Source organism: Melozone crissalis, unplaced genomic scaffold (assembly GCF_028551555.1).
Source record: "Melozone crissalis strain CALT ecotype California unplaced genomic scaffold, PUWL_Pcris_2 ptg000005l_1, whole genome shotgun sequence".
NCBI classification, from domain to species: Eukaryota; Metazoa; Chordata; class Aves; order Passeriformes; family Passerellidae; genus Melozone; species Melozone crissalis.
This window is the reverse complement of record NW_026535783.1, coordinates 48,152,684-48,169,571: the sequence shown is the minus strand read 5'-3', so window position 1 is coordinate 48,169,571 and position 16,888 is coordinate 48,152,684. Positions and strand designations below refer to the sequence as shown.

The window sequence follows — 16,888 nt, the reverse complement described above, 5'->3', positions numbered from 1 at the left end:
TGGTGATTCATACAACCAGCACATAACTCCGTGCTGTAGGCCTTTACACCTTCTTAAATTCAGATTTGCAGACTTTTTACAATGCAACAAGATTTTTTTAACTGGGGTAAAATTTCTGAGACTAAAAAATCCAAACTGTCTTAAATCACAGAGCAGTGGTGCTGTTCCTCTGCAATCAGTATAGAGAAGGAAAAGAATGGAGGCATGAAGAAGGAAAGGAAGAGAAAAAGAATAGTAAAGGAAGAGGCAACAAGAGGAAGAGGAAAGGAAGTGAAAGAGTTAAAAAAGAGGATATGAGAGGAGGAGAGAGGAGTGAAGGAAAGAGAGGAGGAAAGGAAAGAGCAGAGGAAAGAGGAAAGCAAAGGGGAAGAGAAGGAAAAGGAAGGGAAGGAAAAGGGAAGAGAAGTTACTTTTTGCTTATTGCTTGTTCTATCCTTTTCCAAGATCTTGTGAGGGTTGAGAATGTAAGTTATAACCTTTTAAGTATTGGGCAATCAGCTTCTCAAATCCCATTTTCTGTCACCATCAACAGAATAATTTTATGAGGGTATCCTTCCATACCCATCTCCTGAAAAAGGCATTGACAGTTGACTGTTTTCAATAAATTTTACCTCAATATCAATTCTCACTAGAATCTTAAACAACACTACTCATTTATCTTACAAAACTACTAAAAAGAATGCCTTCACCTGAAAAATTTTTCTTTGCATTTACCTGTAAATGAAAATGTTTGCTACAAGTCATGTATTAAACGTTCATGCAGCACTAAAAAGAAAGGCTTCTGTACATTTGTTCCTATGTTCACTCTTAAATTAAACAAATAAAATCAGGTAGGAAAAAGGCTGGCTGAATACTGTACAGGCTCACAGGTAACCTTTTCCATCGTTCTGAATGTTTCACTAAATTTTGTAACTCTGATACTAGACACCACTTCTATCTTGCTTCCACAGTACGAAAGGAGCCTTCAAAAAAAAGCTCGTCTTGCCTTGTTGAGCTGTCCAGGTGCATCTGTGAAGTGTTCACATAACTAATATATGTAATTCATAGCACCAAACCATTTGACCAGTCAGATAAGTTCCTAATACCACACATGCACACTCACGCTTCTTTACTGGTGTAACTATGATCCTACACAGATGTTTTATAAATTTGCTGTCTCAGCATTAAAAAATAAGTGCATCAAGTTTCTTTGTACATTCAAGTCACTTTCTAAGGCAAATTGTCTACTGTATGTACTCCCGACTGCTTTGGTATTTTGCTTCAGTTAATCGACAGTGGACATGGGTGTTTTCAAGCATGTGGACTGGTCAGTTCTGGCTGGAGTGAGTGGGCTTTCGCTGGAAGCATGCCTTAGACCAACAATTCTGCATGTTGTAAGAAAGGTTTTAGACTTCTGGATGGGGTGCAGGCTACATGCATATTTGGCCTATGATTGTTAGGGTGTGTCAGTATGCAGAGTTCAAATTAAAGTGGAAAGCTGCTGATGAGTGATTAGGTCATACATCCCTTCCTAGCCATGTTCTCTTACTTTTTATGTTTGAGCTAACTTAATTCTTTAAAAAAAGGATCCCCATAGTGATAGCTCAAATTGATAAAAATTTAAGACTTTCTTCTCATGTGAGAACATAAGCAGACTCTAGTAAGCGATACATCTATTGCCACGAGACTAATGCAGACCTAATAATATACTACTTTCTCCTCCTACCCCTCTCTCTCTTTCTCTCTTTGTATTTCTTTAGAGGGCAAATGCCTCTACCTGGCAAAAGTCAATTGGGGTTGCTAGTGCTTGCATCACTGTGATGATGAATTTTCAGGAAAGGTGTTTTCTGGAAACGCCGTTTAATCTTGAGCTGCACGGTCTTGTTCTTACAGCTCGATTTTGCATGCAGGAAACGATTCATCTTGCATAACAACAGTGCTGCTGCTTGCAAGAACCATGATGTTCAGATCCTGCTGCTTCTCATGGGTCTCTTGATACCATTCTCTCATCACTTCTGAGTCATGGGTTGGGATTAAAGTCACCTGCAACATGAAGTAAAAGTCCCATTTAATGGACCACAGAAACAGTTGATATGTAAAATGTCTTTTCAAGAAGCCCCAGCCAACAAGTATGTTTCCCTTTCGGAAAGAGTGAATTTTTATGCAATAAATACTTGAATAAATGGATGGATAAAAAGAAATCAACATGTAGGTAAGGTAGAATGACTGAAAATAAGGTTTATAAAAATAAAATGTTGGTTTTGTAAGGTGCTGTTATAAATAACTATGTAGTTCTTGGCTTTCGCTATTATGTATTGGCTTTTGCAAATTATATTTAATCACCACAATTTTGATATAGTACAATTTGTAATCACTTTTATGTGCATTTAATATAGTATAATTTGTCAGCTTTTTGGGGCAGTGTCTTGGTCCCAGTGTAACTTGTATATTTTAGTGTGGTAAACATAAATTATAGTTTAGGCTCTCACAAAATACTAAAGTGGATGTTATGTGTTAACTTATGCAGAAGTAACTGTAGTTGTGGAATAATAACTGATGTCTTTGTTTTTATAATTAACTGACAGAAGTGAGAAAATCAGATGAATTTGTGAAATAGCTGATGTTGATTTAAAATACTTGTGGAAATAGCTAAAACGGTCTGCATGGTCAGATAACATTTGTAAAGATGTAAAGACCACTGCCACTGACCCTTCAACTATCACTATCGCCTGCTGAAACCACAGAAGTGAGACACGACTCTCAAAATCACATCCATGATTACTGCATGTACTCTAAAAAGATGGGTCAGCGGTTGAACCAAGCTAAAGAATCCCTGGAACATGTAAACAAGTTTAAAGAAGTGTTTGAATATGTTTAATCTGTATGAATATGTATTTGACTAATGCAATGAAAAAGTACATAAGAAGACTTGCTATGATTAGCCAGTGTGCCTCTAGCTACAGCTACACACCCATCGCTGTTTACTGTCCCTTTTATCCCTTATTAAACTTTTAAAAATGTTGAAGAGTGAGGCTGGTTTCTCACAGTGCTGAGATGCATCTTTCAAGAGAAGTATAAGGTTGCAATCTGCACTGATAACTCTTGAGATTACAGACAAATACTTTTTTTACTTATTCATCATAATGCAAAGGCACATGAAGTTTCCAAATGCATGTAATTTCTCTAAAAAGTGTGAAACATTTCTTCCCTACTTAAAACTGCAACAATGCCAAACTCAGATCATGTATGTGGTGTAGTAAAATTATGAGATGGCCAAGCTGGCCCTATAAACCAGTTCTTAACTGTTTTAAAAACCAGGAACTGGTCTGAAGGGACAGCAGTGCAGCTCTGCTTCACACATCACTGGTGCCCAGCCAGGGTGCCTGCTGGGGTTTAGGATTCTTCCTTTTGTTTCATTCTCTCAAGGAATTTTCTCCCAGATATGTTGGTAGGAGATAATAATGATGGAGTACTTAAGAAGGGCAAAAGAAGTTGCCACACCTCAGGGGAAGAGTGCAGCTAGCTACTCTCTATTTTTACCTGGGAGTTTGTCTGGGAAGGACAGAGATACCATGAGAATTGCTCTGGGTAAAAGGTGTTGGGTGCAGGTCCTCCTTCCTCTCATCATATTCTCCATTCCAAAGGAGGTTCCTGCCTTTCTTGGCAGACACCTGTCTTTCAAACCAACCCAGGGCCCCATTCTCTGGCAGCCACCATCTGTGCTAGAGGTGCTCTAGTTTCTCATAGCTGAGAAAGGTTAGATTTCCAGATTGAGATAGCAATGAAGAGCCTACCTGCATGTTACTCTCCCACTGCGCCTTGCCCTCCAGCAGGGAGTCCAGAACAGCCCTGCTTGGCTCCTCGGCAGCGGCATCATTCCCGCTCACCACATAGTAGGATGACCGCACCCTCTTGAAAAACTCAACATCAACATTCTTGCTGTTGCTGTGGTTGGGAATGTACACCAGATCCAGATAGACTGGAGGTCCTGGAGGCACCGCTGTAGATTTTGCCGCCTTAGTATTCCCAGGTCCTTTGGAAAACAAACAACAAAAGAATATATCACAGGGTGGTTAAAAGCATGCATTTATTAATTACTGTTATAACCACTGAGGTGAGATGTGTCCAATTATGGAATTATCCTCCTACATACAATGGCAAGTTACAGCTTTGTTGTACCCCAATTATGATTGTAATGGGAGCAAAAACCTGAAAAACTGGAACTATAAAATACAATAAAAAATCACTACCATATAACAAAAATTTGGCTGAACCTTTTCCAGTAATATACTACTATTATCCAACAATTACTATGCAGGGCTGTGATTACTGAATTACCACTCAGTAAATGGTGCTATTATTTTCCTGATGAAGAAGTGCAGCTTTTTGAAAGTCTAGGGTATGACTGATCATAAAATCTTGTATCAAACAGGAGGCCATGAAAATTTGAAGCTGTCCTGAAATCTGAGGTACATAGCAAGACATGATAGCAATTGATGCACTCAGGCTGCCTTACAGATGCATCAGGAAGTTACTACACATGAGCACAAAGAGGAACTTGGAAGGAGGAAGTTGCAAAGCAATTCAGGCAACAGAGTCAAGTATTTGTCTGCCTGCTGTACCCTTATTTGCATACACAAAATAGCTAATTATCGCAAAAAGTAAGGGGAAGCGTTTCTTTGCTGCTGTACACAGTATATACGGTACTTGTTCTAAGGGCTTCAGTCAAAATGAAGTGCAACATGTAAACACATTAAAACTATTACACAAAAAATCGCATCTTTTGCTCTAAAATAATGGTGTAAACTAAAAATCGGGCTTCAGTCAGTAATTTTACCTAGATGATTAATGTTTATGGTTGATTAGCTTTCTCATGTTGATTAAGCTTGGTAAACAGTTATCTGAGCTATATGATCAATTTAGGGTTAAATAGTGTAAGGCCAGAAAACTCCCTTACAGTTGTCTAGCATGTTCGGACACACACCACAGGGCAAAATGCCAAATGAAGTGATAAGATTTCCTGATTTAGAAAGGTTTTTCTATTGGTTTTGTTAAAAAATATGTTATCATCTTTGATGATAAAAAAAAAATTTCAGATATCATTTTAATATCTACATACCAACACTGATTATGATACTTGTTGCTATATTTTTGCAATTTTATGTCATTACAAATTATTATTCCAGCATATACCTGAGAAGTATGCCTAATGACTTTAATATAGAACTTAAGTGCTGCAGAAATGCACAGCAAGAATAACTACATTGCTGCTTTGAGATGTATCTTCTAACAGATATGCAAATGATGGGGTAAGAAAGGAACAGTGGACTACCAAAAATGGGAAAGCTAAGGACGACTGCTGGTTTGTTGTGCTGAATTCTAGAACTGCTCCTTGTAAAGAAGCTTTCAACAAACATCAGTCCTCACAGCAGAAAAATCAAAGTACCCCCCAAATAGTGCCTAACAAGGTCTGCTGGAAACAACCTATTAGCGCAATACCTCCTTCAGTAATCTAATTCACAATTTTTTGCTACTTAGAATGTATAAAAGACATTCAAAATTACATTAACTTTCTGTGTATTTAGTTATCAGTGATGGCATAAGACTGGATTATGTGATGTACATGCTTACTTCACTCAAAATGCTTTTACTAATGTTAAATTTTTTAAATGCTGCTTTTAAAATCAATTCAGCAAAGTAATAAGAGGATCCAAAGAGAGATAGTGACTTTGCCTCACACAACATTAAATTGCATTAATTTATGTTAAAGAGAATTGTATGTACTTATTTCTCACAATGAATAAAAGGGTTCACCTTGCTACAGATTTTACTTCACCTACAAAAGTGGTACTTCCAATGCTATTAGGTGGTTAACTGTTCAGACAGTTTGTATTAAATTTTTTCTATTTTATGTACTCTCTGGGCAAACAGACATCAATTTTCTCAGATTACAGAAGTGAAAGTAGTGCATTTAAATGTGGCATTTACGTGCTGGATTTGTACTTAAAACCTGAACTTTCTTTGAGGATATGCCACAAACCACACTTTAGGCTGATATAATAGCAAACTAACTACACTGCAACAACTAAGAAAATCATAACACCAAGGCATTACTATTTGTCTTTACCTGTGGTTGCAGTCTTTGCCGACTTGGATGTTGTTGTATTTGCTGCATTCTTGGTGTCCTTATCTTTCTCTTCCACTCGAGACTTTACCTCTGGATTAGAGATATTTTTGGTTGCCTTCTCCACAGATTCCTTCTTTTTTGGAGAAGCTGTTCTGGAAATTTTGTCTAAAGATTCTTTTGTAGCTGGCTTTGGTGAAGCCACTTGTTTCGATTTACCATCACTTTTTTTAACAGGAGAAGATGACTTGGTCTTGGTACCCTGCTTTTTTGTCTTTGTCTTTTCTTTGAGGTCCTTCTTCAAAGGTTTACCTAAATTCTGTTCAACTGGCAGAGCCTCTGGATCAACCATGGTAACATCAGGGTGCCTTGGGGAAGGGCTGCGATCCTGCATTGGGACAGGTGGTGGGTCAATGTGTTTGTACGTAATTGTCTTGTCCGTTGGAATGGTTTCCGACTCATCTTCTGAGTCAATGTTAGCATCTGCAGTGATGGAAGGACATTCCTCAGTCTCCGGGGGAACATCCGAATCAGTCTGAGACGGGGCAGACTCGCTCACAGACGTGGGAGGAGTTTCATCACACTGCCGCCCTTGCTGCTTTCCCCCAGAAGGAGGCTGAGCTCCCCCAGACTGAGTTAGTGGCTTCTCCTGATCTTGAGACTGTTCCTCACTTGCAAACCACTCAAGGGGATTTGGGTTGATAAATGAAGGTGAAAGTTCGGTTTTGGGATGTTTATATTCGCAAGAGGACACAAGGCATAAGTCAACATCTTGACGGGATTCTGCTAAGGATTTATTCGGAGTAAAATGTGCACTTGCTTCATAGGAATAGCTGGTAGCTTCAGGTGACCTCCCAGTGCTAGCTCTCCCAGTTGTCTCAAACGAGTAATCTGTGGCTTCAGGTGAACTGGAGGCTTTCCCAGTTGTCTCATAAGAGTAAGTCATGGCCTCTGATGACCTGGTGGCTCTCCCAATTGTCTCATAGCAGTAGTCAACGGCTTCTGGTGACTTAGAGGTTTTCCTTGTTGTTTCATAGGAATAATCCATAGTATCAGGTGATCTGGTAGCTTTCCCAGTTAACTCATAGGAATAATCTGTGCCTTCAGGTGATTCGGTAGTTTTCCCAGCTGTCTCATAGGAATAATCTGTGGCCTCTAGTGATCTGGTGGCTATCTGATAAGAACAATCTGTGACCTCAGATGAACTCATATTTTTTTCAATTATCTCATATGTACCGTTTGTACCCACAGATGACCTAGTAGCGTTCCTGGTTATCTCATAGGAATAATCTGTGGTTTCAGGAGACCTAGTAGTTTTTCTGCTTGTCTCATAGGAATAATCCATAGCTTGAGGTGATCTAGTAGATTTTCCGACTGCCTCATAGGAATAGCTGATACTCTCTGGTGACCTCGTACTTTTCTCTCTGGCCTCATATGAATAACTAAGTTCTTCTGGTGACCTGCTGCTTTTCTCTGAATCTTCTTTATCTGGGCTGAGTAAAGGTTCTGGACTGTGCTTTGATAGGGGTTCCTGATAACCAAAATCTTGCATAGGAGACACATGCTGTAACCACAAAGGTGTGTGACTAGCTGACACTGCTCCTGTGATTGCAGGAGAATACAGGGGAGTAGATTCCCTTGGAGTTAGTGGAGACAGGTCAGATTTTGGTGACAGCTTTTCCCCCAGGCTCTGTACCTTTTCTGAGGTAAAAGAAAAATGCAGTGACATCTCTCTGGGTGGAACACCACCTGAAAAAGTTTCCTCTGGCAGTGGTGAAGCTACCTGGGAAGGTGTATGAGCTGATGAAGTTGAGGATGAAGCTTCAATTTGAGAAACTGAAATAATTTCTGAAATATCTTTCTCTTGAGAGTAAGATGACTGTTCCACAGGTGAAGTCTTCTGTGCAAAAGGAGACTCCTGTATATCTGAAGGGCTATAATCTACTTCCGTTGGTCCGTTTTCAGATATATGGTGTGCACTAGAGGCTACAGCAGGATATTCTGGAGACTGCCTACTAAAATCCATTGCTAAAGACTGCTCAGGTGACTCTCGACCATATTCTACTGACATAGCTGACTGCTCAGGAGATCTGTGATCAAGCACGAGTGTACTTGATTTTGCAGTTTTAGGTGAGAAATCTGGTGGAGAAATTGACATAGGCCTTGGGCACTCTTCTTTAGATGGAGACATTTCTGTTTCCTGGAAAGTTGTTGGTGTTTGAACAACTGACACTGAAAGGGAATCATCAACTTCAGTAGAGTGGGGAGAACCAACCTCAGCATGCAAAGAAGGAGATACATCATCAGTAGTTGGTTCTGGAAATGAACTAGTGGCAACAGATGCTGTAGAGACAGAAGCTACTCCTTCTATATGGGAATAGGTGTCTTCTGCAACAACCTCATCAACAGGGGTTGCAGACTTGTCAGAGACAGTGCCTTCAGAAATTGACATTTTGGTATCTTCTTTTAAAGAACCAAACTGACTGATATCTATTTGAGTTGGTGAGAGATCACCTGCTAACTTCCGCTCATCCAAGACCAGTGAAGACTGGGAACTGCTGGGTTCTGTATCCTCCATTTTCCTTTCCAGGCTGAAGCCTTCCTTAATTACCATAAATTCCATGCTTTTTTCATCTTGTTTTTCTTGGAAGAGGCCCACAGAGCTTGCTTCAGAAGCTGGGCTCATCTGAACAGGTGATTTTTCCTTTTCAGGTTTCCCCTCAGAAGGACTCCCATAATCTCTGGTGGGAGACTTTAAATCAGCACTCAAAAATGCATCGTAAGTGGTCTCTGAACCTATCAGTGGAGGACTCCGCAGAGGTGAGAGAACCTTTTCAATAGGAGATTCTGAATCTGGCACAGGCTCATCCATAGGGCTTATTCTGCATTTCTCAGACTCATCTTTAACTTCACTGAACTCAACGCTAACAGGAGCTTCTGTTGACTTTTCACTGGTTTCAGAGGGAAGCTGACTGGACTTTTCATCAGTGGGAGATTGATAATAAGGTGTGTGGCCAGCACTACCAGCAGCAGACTGTGATGGAGATGCTACTTCTAATGTTTTATCTTCTGGGCTTGCGCAGTGCTCTTCAGCAACTTCTTGGTGTACATCAGGCAATTTAGCAGTGGGGACAGACTCAGAAGGAACCTTGATCTCATTGGGAGTGAGCGAAAAATTCACGCTACGTTCACTCAGTGGTGTTTTGGCAACAGGCGATGGAGGGGACAAACTGTCAGCCGGACTCTTGGCTAAACTATGTTTTCCACCATCTTCTTGATAGGGTTCTCTGATTTCTAATTTGTCAGTGCCTTGGATTTCACTTTCTCTTTGCCGGTATACATCTTGGAATGCAGATTTGCAGAATTTGTCTTCTTCTAATGAAGAGGGTGGTGAGATGGTAGAAGCTGAGGCATTATAATCCTTTCCTTCTGTGGCCTCTGTTTTGGATCCTTCCGATATCCCATTAAAAGCATCTGGAAGTGGAGAAAGTTTAGTTCTGCTGAACTCCTGAGAGTACAGTGATGTCTCATACTTGGTAATGTTCACATATTCCTGAGAGGGCGACTCGCTTTCCTCATTGTTAGTTTCATCACTCATGACATCTCGGGGTGTTGACATTTCATCCATTGGAGTTGGTTCACTGGATATTTCAATGGTGGACTGTGTGTAACCTGAAGTAGCAGTGAACTCCTCAGGTTGATCTTCTCTATTTTCTTCATCAGAAACAGTGGCTTCGCTTTCTGAACCACCAGGCAGAGTCTCGTCATGGATAGAAGAAGCTGGTTCAATCACGGGAGACTGAGACTCTGAGCGCTTAGTTGGCGTAATTATGAGTAAGCCATACTTATCCTCAGCTTCACCAGATTCTGCAGCTTTGTCTACCACAGCCATCACGTAATCTTCTTCGGCTTCTGTTTTTTCAGTTTCCTCCTCATCTCTGATGTCTTCTGCTTTGTCTTCCTCATCTTCTTCAGTCTCTTCAGTTTCTGCCTTTTCTATTGCTTCTTCCCGGTCTTCTTCAGCTCGTTCATCGGATGCCTCATAATCTGCCTTTTCAATATAATTTTCATCTTTAATGTTAGTATCTACTTGAGTCATTACTTTTTCTGAGGCACCTGGAATTTTTCTTGATTCTTCCACATATGGTTTTGTGGCATCCAGTTGTGTTTTTTCTACTTCATTTTCATCTCGTTCTTCAGCTTCTTCTGTCTCTGCCTTTTCTTCATAATCTGCTTCAGATGATTCTTCCAAGCCAGTTCCCTCATCTTCAAACTTTTCATTGTCATCAACCTTATGTTTTTCCACAGGTTCCAATTCTTCAGGTGTCTGTTCACACTCACCCTCAGCCTCTGTGGTAGTTATGCCTTCATCAGATGATTCAGCAGGTCCTTCATTATCCAATTTTTCTTTTTGTACTTCAAAAGAGTCTTTTTGTACTGTGCCAGTGAGTTTCAGATCATCCTTTATAAGTGCAACTTCAGATTTTGTTTCTTTTATTGTTTCCACTTCTTCAGCTTTTAATTCCTCAAAATCCTTTGTTAAATCCTCTGGTGAAGACATAAGGGATCTCTCGGCTTCAAGCTCCTTTCCACCAGCTGTAATTTCTGCAGCTGCTACAGTTGTGGCTCCAACTGCTGCAAGGGCAGCTTGTGCTCCACTGACTTTGAGGTCCTTCTTCACACTTTTAACTTTTCCTTTTTCCTTTGGCTTTCCAGCAGCTATTGCTTCTTTTTTAGCAGGTTCCTCCTTCTTTTGTGTTTTAGGCTTTGCTGCTGGCTTTTTGGCTTCATTTGAAGGAGTAGCTGTCTTCTTTGTTTCTTTAGGAACCTTTTTGATGTCCTTTTTGGCTTCTTTGTCTTCCTTCTTGATTTCCTTCTTCTCTTCTTTTTTAGCTTCTTTTTTAGCTTCTTTTGTTGAAGCTTCTTTCTTTATTTCTTTCTTAGCTTCCTTCTTGTCCTCCTTTTTCACCTCTTTCTTAACTTCTTTCTTGGTATCTTCTTTTTTTTGTTTTTCCTCTTTTTTGATGGGTGTTTTCTCTTCTTTTTTAGAAACCTCTTTCTTTGGTTTTTCTTTGTCCTCCTTCTTTTCTTCAGGCTTTGCTTTGACTTCCTTTTTCACTGTCTTCTCCTTTGACATTTTCGGTTTTACATCTGTACCTTGTTTTTCAGGAGTTTCAGATTTCACTAGTTGTTCTTCCTTACTTGCTATGTCTTTTTCCACCACTATTGGTTTGGTCTCTACTTTTGCTGGTTTTTCTTTTTTAACTGGAACTTTTTCTTTACTTTCCAGCTTCTGCGGCTTTTCTGGTACTGGACTAGGCTTCACAGACTCTGCTGTTTCTTCTTTAGATTCCTTTCTGACAGGCTTATTTGGTGGTGTCTTTGCAGCAGGCTTAAGACTCTCCTTGCTATCTGTTCGTTGTTTCAATTTCGCTTGTTTCACAGCTGGACTAGCAATGTTCCCAGTTAGGTCTTTTTGTGTAACCATTGGTTGTTTAAGGAAGTCTAAGTGTTTGAGTTTTTCTAGTCCCTCTAGAATATTATACTGGGTGCTGTTTCCAGGAAAGAGAACTCGGATTATTTTTTCTGCAGGATTAGCTGGATGCCACACAATCAGGGATGAGACAGAGGTGAAATAGGATAAGGGAATGTCAAGCTCTTGGCCATTAGGTAGTAGGAATTCAGCTTTATCTTTGTTAGTACCACTCCACTGCTGCATAAAATATTGCATCTCTTTGCTATTTTTGACAGGATTAAGCACATACATCTCAAGTTTGCCAACTCCCATTTTCTCAAATAAAATGATAGGGTCAATGGTATTTCCTGTATTTCTGAAAAGAGGTTCTGGTGTCATAGACAACTTATTTAGATACTGGAGAGTAAAGCAAGCTTCTTCTACACTCCTTTTTACTCTAAAATTAGGATCCAGGTTCTTCAGGTTCTCAGGTACATTAAGGAACACAACTCCTAAATCAGGCGAGATCAGATTTTTCATCCAGTCACTGTTGGTAGTAGACCCTTGGGACTGTTCCTCTTCTAGTTCAGCTATCTTTCGCTGAAGCATGCTATTGATTCCTGGCAGATTGTCATCTCCAATGTGAGTGAGCAGAATGGAATCTACCCTGTCCAAGTGCCGGATAAGTTTCCAAAAACAAGATTTTCTTTCAGATCCTCCATTGATAAGCATATTGAATCCATTCACTGCGAACAATGCAGAGTCCCCTCTTCCCCCTGGGAAAATGTAACAGCAGGGTTTGGAGAGCTTCAAGAAACCTCCTGAGGTTGGAGGCTCCAAAATGTCAAAAGGCGATGGCACTTCTACTGATTCTGACAGATACTCTGTGAATTCAGAGAGTCCTTCCATCTCAGGCAATATGGAAGCTGAGTTGAGTTTAATGTTAATGAAGTCTTGAAGGTTGTGTCTGTCAAGGTTGGAATTTTTCCAGTCCCCTTCTTCAGGGCAGAAAAGAGTTAGGCTGGCTTTGTTGGCAGGGTGCGTGGTGCTCAACAATTCACCAATCTATGGTTATAAAACAAAAACACAAGAAGATGCACATAAATTTATTTTTTAATGACAATTAATGCCAACACATATTTCCTGATCAGATAGATAAAACCTTTTTCATTTGTTTCTGCACTGGTGAGTCCCCATTCTAGACACTAAAGTAAGCTGGTATCACAACTATTTTACTGCCTTATTTTTTTAAAATACAAAGGAGGACCTTATTTCTGCCCAAAGGACAAAAGGATACAAGGTTCCCCCTTCCCTTCTTCATACTTTATAGAACTGGGGGGATAACGCAGCCTGAGCTGCCGCTGTATGTCTACCATGGGCTCATGACTCTCCCAGCTGGTCCAAGTGCACTCAGAAGAGACAGCCAAGTATCTAAAGGACAAAGCACAATCTATCAACAGGCAGAAAGCAACTGCCACACAGAGGAGGCCAGCATCCTCCCAGGGGCAGCTGGCATCCTTTCTGCTTCTCTTGGGATATATTCCTCCACACCACTGTTTGTGCAGGTCTTTTTGTGGGCTGGCTCCTGAAAAGTCAGTACTGCTCCCAGATTTATCAAGATTGGCTGCAGGAGAGTTTTCCAAAACTCTCAAAGTGATCACGAGATGCTGGAATTCAGAATCCTGTGAGGAAACAAAGCAGTAAGCAGGACTTACGGCTTAAGTTCAGGATTTACTGCTTACTTAAGTTCAGAGGTCCTGAACTTAGACCTCTTCAAAGACTACTTGGAGGAATTCCGTGGTTTAGGGTTTTGGAAAATATGGGGGTCCAAGAGACTTGGTCAGTATTCAAGCATCCCTCCTTCAAGCTCAAGACCAGCGTATTCCCAATGAGCAACAAAGGGGTCAGGAGACCTGCATGGATAAGCAGGGAGCTTCTAGTAAATCTCAAATGGAAGGAAGAAATTTATGGGATGTGGAAAAAGGCACAGACCACATGGAAGAACTATAGGAACATTGTCAGAATATGCAGGGATGTAACAAGGAAGGTCAAGGCCCAGCTAGAATTGAGTCTGGTAAGGGCCATCAAGGACAGCAAGAAAGACTTCTACAAGTACATCAGCAGCAAAAGGAAGAATAAGGAAAATGTGGGTCACTGATAAATCAGATTGGTCTCCTGGTTATGGAAAAGAAGGTGGAATTACTGAATGTCTTTTTTGCCTCAGTCTTTACTGCTGAGGCCAGCCCTCAGATCTTGCAGATAAGGGAGATTGGAGAAAAGAAAGAGTTTTCTTGGTTCTAAGGGGTTGCATTAGAGATTGGCTGGGCAGACATAACATCCATAAATCCATGGGTCCTGATGAGATGCACCCACAGGTGCTGAAGTAGCTGGCAGATGCTGCTAAAACACTCTATGAAAAGTCATGGAGAAAAGGAGAGGTGGATGATGACTGGAGGAAAGTCAGTGTTACTCCTCTGTTCAAAAATGGGATGAAAAAGGATCCAGGAAACACTGGCCAGTCAGCCTAATTTCCACTCCTCAAAAGGTGATGGAACAGGTCATTCTGGAGGTCATCACCAAGAAAATAAAAGAAAAGAAGGATATCAGGGGCAGTCAGAAAGAATTCCCCAAGGGGAAATCATGCTGGCCAATCTGACAGCCTTCTATGATGGCAGGGCAGGACAGGTCAATGAGGGGAGAGCAGTGGATGTTGTCTGCCTCCACTTCAGCAAGGCTTTGGACACCGTTTTCCATAACATCCTCATAAATAAAGCTCAGGAGATGTGGGTTAGATAAATGGACAACAAGGTGGATCAAGAACTGGCTGAATAACAGAGCTCAGAGAGCTGTGATCAGCTGAGGAGAATCCAGTCTTATTCAAACTCTTTATCAGCAATCTCGATGAAGGGATGGAATGCACCCTGAGCAAGTTTGCTGAAGACACTGTGGGGAGTGGCTGATACACCTGAAGGCTGAGCTGCCATTCAGCATGACCTCAAAAGGCTGGAGAATTGGGTGTAGAGAATGAAGTTCAACAAAGGCAAATACAGGGTTTTTCATCTGGGGAGGTGTAATCCCAAGAACCAGTAACAGGATGGGGGCTGAATTGCTGGGAAGCACCTCTGCAGAAAATTACCTGAGAATCTTGCTGGATGCCAAGTTGACTATTCTCCAGCAAAGTGTCCCTGTGGCCAAGATGGTCAATTGTATCCCTAGAGGACACCATTCCTGAAAAGCCAGCACCCTTCCTTCCATCAGGAAGAGTGTAGCCAGCAGGCTGAGGGAGATGATCTCTACTCAGCCCTAGTGAGATCACTTCTGGAGTGCTGTTTTGAATTCTGGTCCCCAGAAATCATGAAAGACAGAGAACTACAAAGGGTCCAGTAGAAGTCACAGAGATGATGAAGGGACTGGAACATCTTCCTTAGGAGGTGAGAACATGGGAACTGGGCCTGTTTAGTCCAGAGAAGTCTGAGAGGTGTTCTTGTCAATACATATTAAATATCTCAAAGGCAGGTGTCAAGAGGATGGTGCCAGACTCTTTTTGGTGGTAGCCAGTGACAGGACAAGGAGCAATAGCCATAAGCTAAAACACAAGTTCCACTTCAAAATGAGGAAGAATTTTTTTATGTTGAGGATGGCAGAGCACTGAACAGGCTGCCAAGGGAGGCTCTGAAGTCTCCCTCTCTGGAGATATTCAAAATCCACTTGGACATTTTTTTTGTGTCAACTGCTCTGGGTGACCTTGCCCTGGCAGGAGGCTTGGACTGGATAAGCTCCAGATGTCCCTTCTAACCCTAATCATTCTGTGATTAAGAAATGAGTTAATACTTCAGAAATGGAAATAACTGTAAGTTTTTGGGCCCCTCTCTCCAAGGAAGACACTGAGAAGCTTGAGCATGTCGAGAGAAAGGCAACGGAGTTGGTGAAGGGCCTGGAGAACAAGTCTGACAAGGTGTGGCTGAGTGAGCTGAGGTTGTTTAGCCTGGAAAAAAGGAGGCTTGGGGATCTTATTTCTCTCTGCAATTGCCTGAAAGGAAGGTGTAGCCAGGCGGGGGCTTGGTCTGCTCTCACAAGTTACAAACGACAGGAGGACAAGAAATGGTCTCAAATTGCACCAGAGGAAGTTCAGATTGGGTAAGAGGGAAAATTTCTTCCCCAAATGGGTTGTCAAACACTAAACCAGGCTGCCCAGGGAAGTGGTTAAATCACCATCCCTGCAGGTATTTAAGATCTGTAGATATGGTGGTGCTTGGGGGCAGAGCTTAGTGTTGAATTTAGAAGTGTTGGGTAAGAGCTGGACTTGATGGTCTTTGAGACCTTTTCCAACCCAAACAATTCTGTGAATTTGTCTTTTCCAATCTTAATGATTCTATGAATCCATGACTCTAAATTTTGTACTTCTGAGATTCCAAGGTCCAGAGCCAAAGAAAGATCAAGGAGAAAAAATAGGGTTAAAAATGCTCATCACTAGTTTGATTTAAAATTCATGGACCACAAAATTTGAAATCTAGAGCAATTATATTAATTTTGCCAGTTTTACTTAACATTCTAGTAGCAAAGTCAACTGCTGCAATAAAGGCACAGAAAATATGAATTTCCATGCCACAGTACGAAGAGCCATTTTTTATCCCAGGGTTCTGAACTAAAAAACAGTATTTGATGGTCCCAGATAAGGAGACAAACATGAAAAAGTATGACATATTTTACCATATTTCAGTCCCACAGATACTTTCATTTGACTTTTTAAACTGACAATTCAGCTAAATGTAGCTTATTTCTGTTCTATTTGCCCTTAACAAAGAGACCACCAAACTTCTATAGAGAAGTAATTCAGGTATGAAATGTCAATAGAAAATGTGCCAGCACATCATCATGAAAAATACCATAATCTTCTTTGCAGAGATTCAGTTGTCAGTTCAAGATTTAAGAACATTTTTCACTAGGATGGTATAGATAACACTACTGAATAATTGGGAATTCTTGGACCACAAGCTGTATCAACAGAGGAAATTAATATATAAAAGATTAATGACGTTTGATTGTGTTGGATCTCTCTGGGCCTCTCTGTGTGTAGGTCTCACTTTTTTCTTTGTGTTACTTAACCTATTTTTGAACATTTACCAAACATGTAACTCAACAAAGATGCAGCGGCTGTTTTAAAAATACCAGTCCAACCAAGAAATAAATAAAGTCCAAAATAAATATTTTCTACCTTCCTGTGTCATTGTTACTGAGTATCTAAACCATCTGACAGGAGTATAAATAAATATCACCAATATGTCAGATATGGTCCTATCTGAATGACAGCATATGCAAAAACAAAGCAG

The 16,888-nt window shown here is 40.7% G+C and overlaps 1 protein-coding gene across 1 annotated transcript in view; it reads right to left on the bottom strand.

Moving 5' to 3' along the window:
• Positions 1-1,829: 1,829 nt before the first annotated feature.
• The window catches only part of MAP1B (microtubule associated protein 1B), a 66,772-nt gene continuing 51,713 nt past the window's right edge, over positions 1,830-16,888 (bottom strand). Inside the window, exons 5-7 of the mRNA XM_054289107.1 lie at positions 6,107-12,623; positions 3,774-4,012; positions 1,830-2,022 (exon numbers count right to left, since the gene is read on the bottom strand). Of these exons, the coding sequence (XP_054145082.1) occupies positions 1,867-2,022; positions 3,774-4,012; positions 6,107-12,623 (6,912 nt within the window). The 3' untranslated portion in view covers positions 1,830-1,866. The remainder of the gene's footprint in view (positions 2,023-3,773; positions 4,013-6,106; positions 12,624-16,888) is intronic.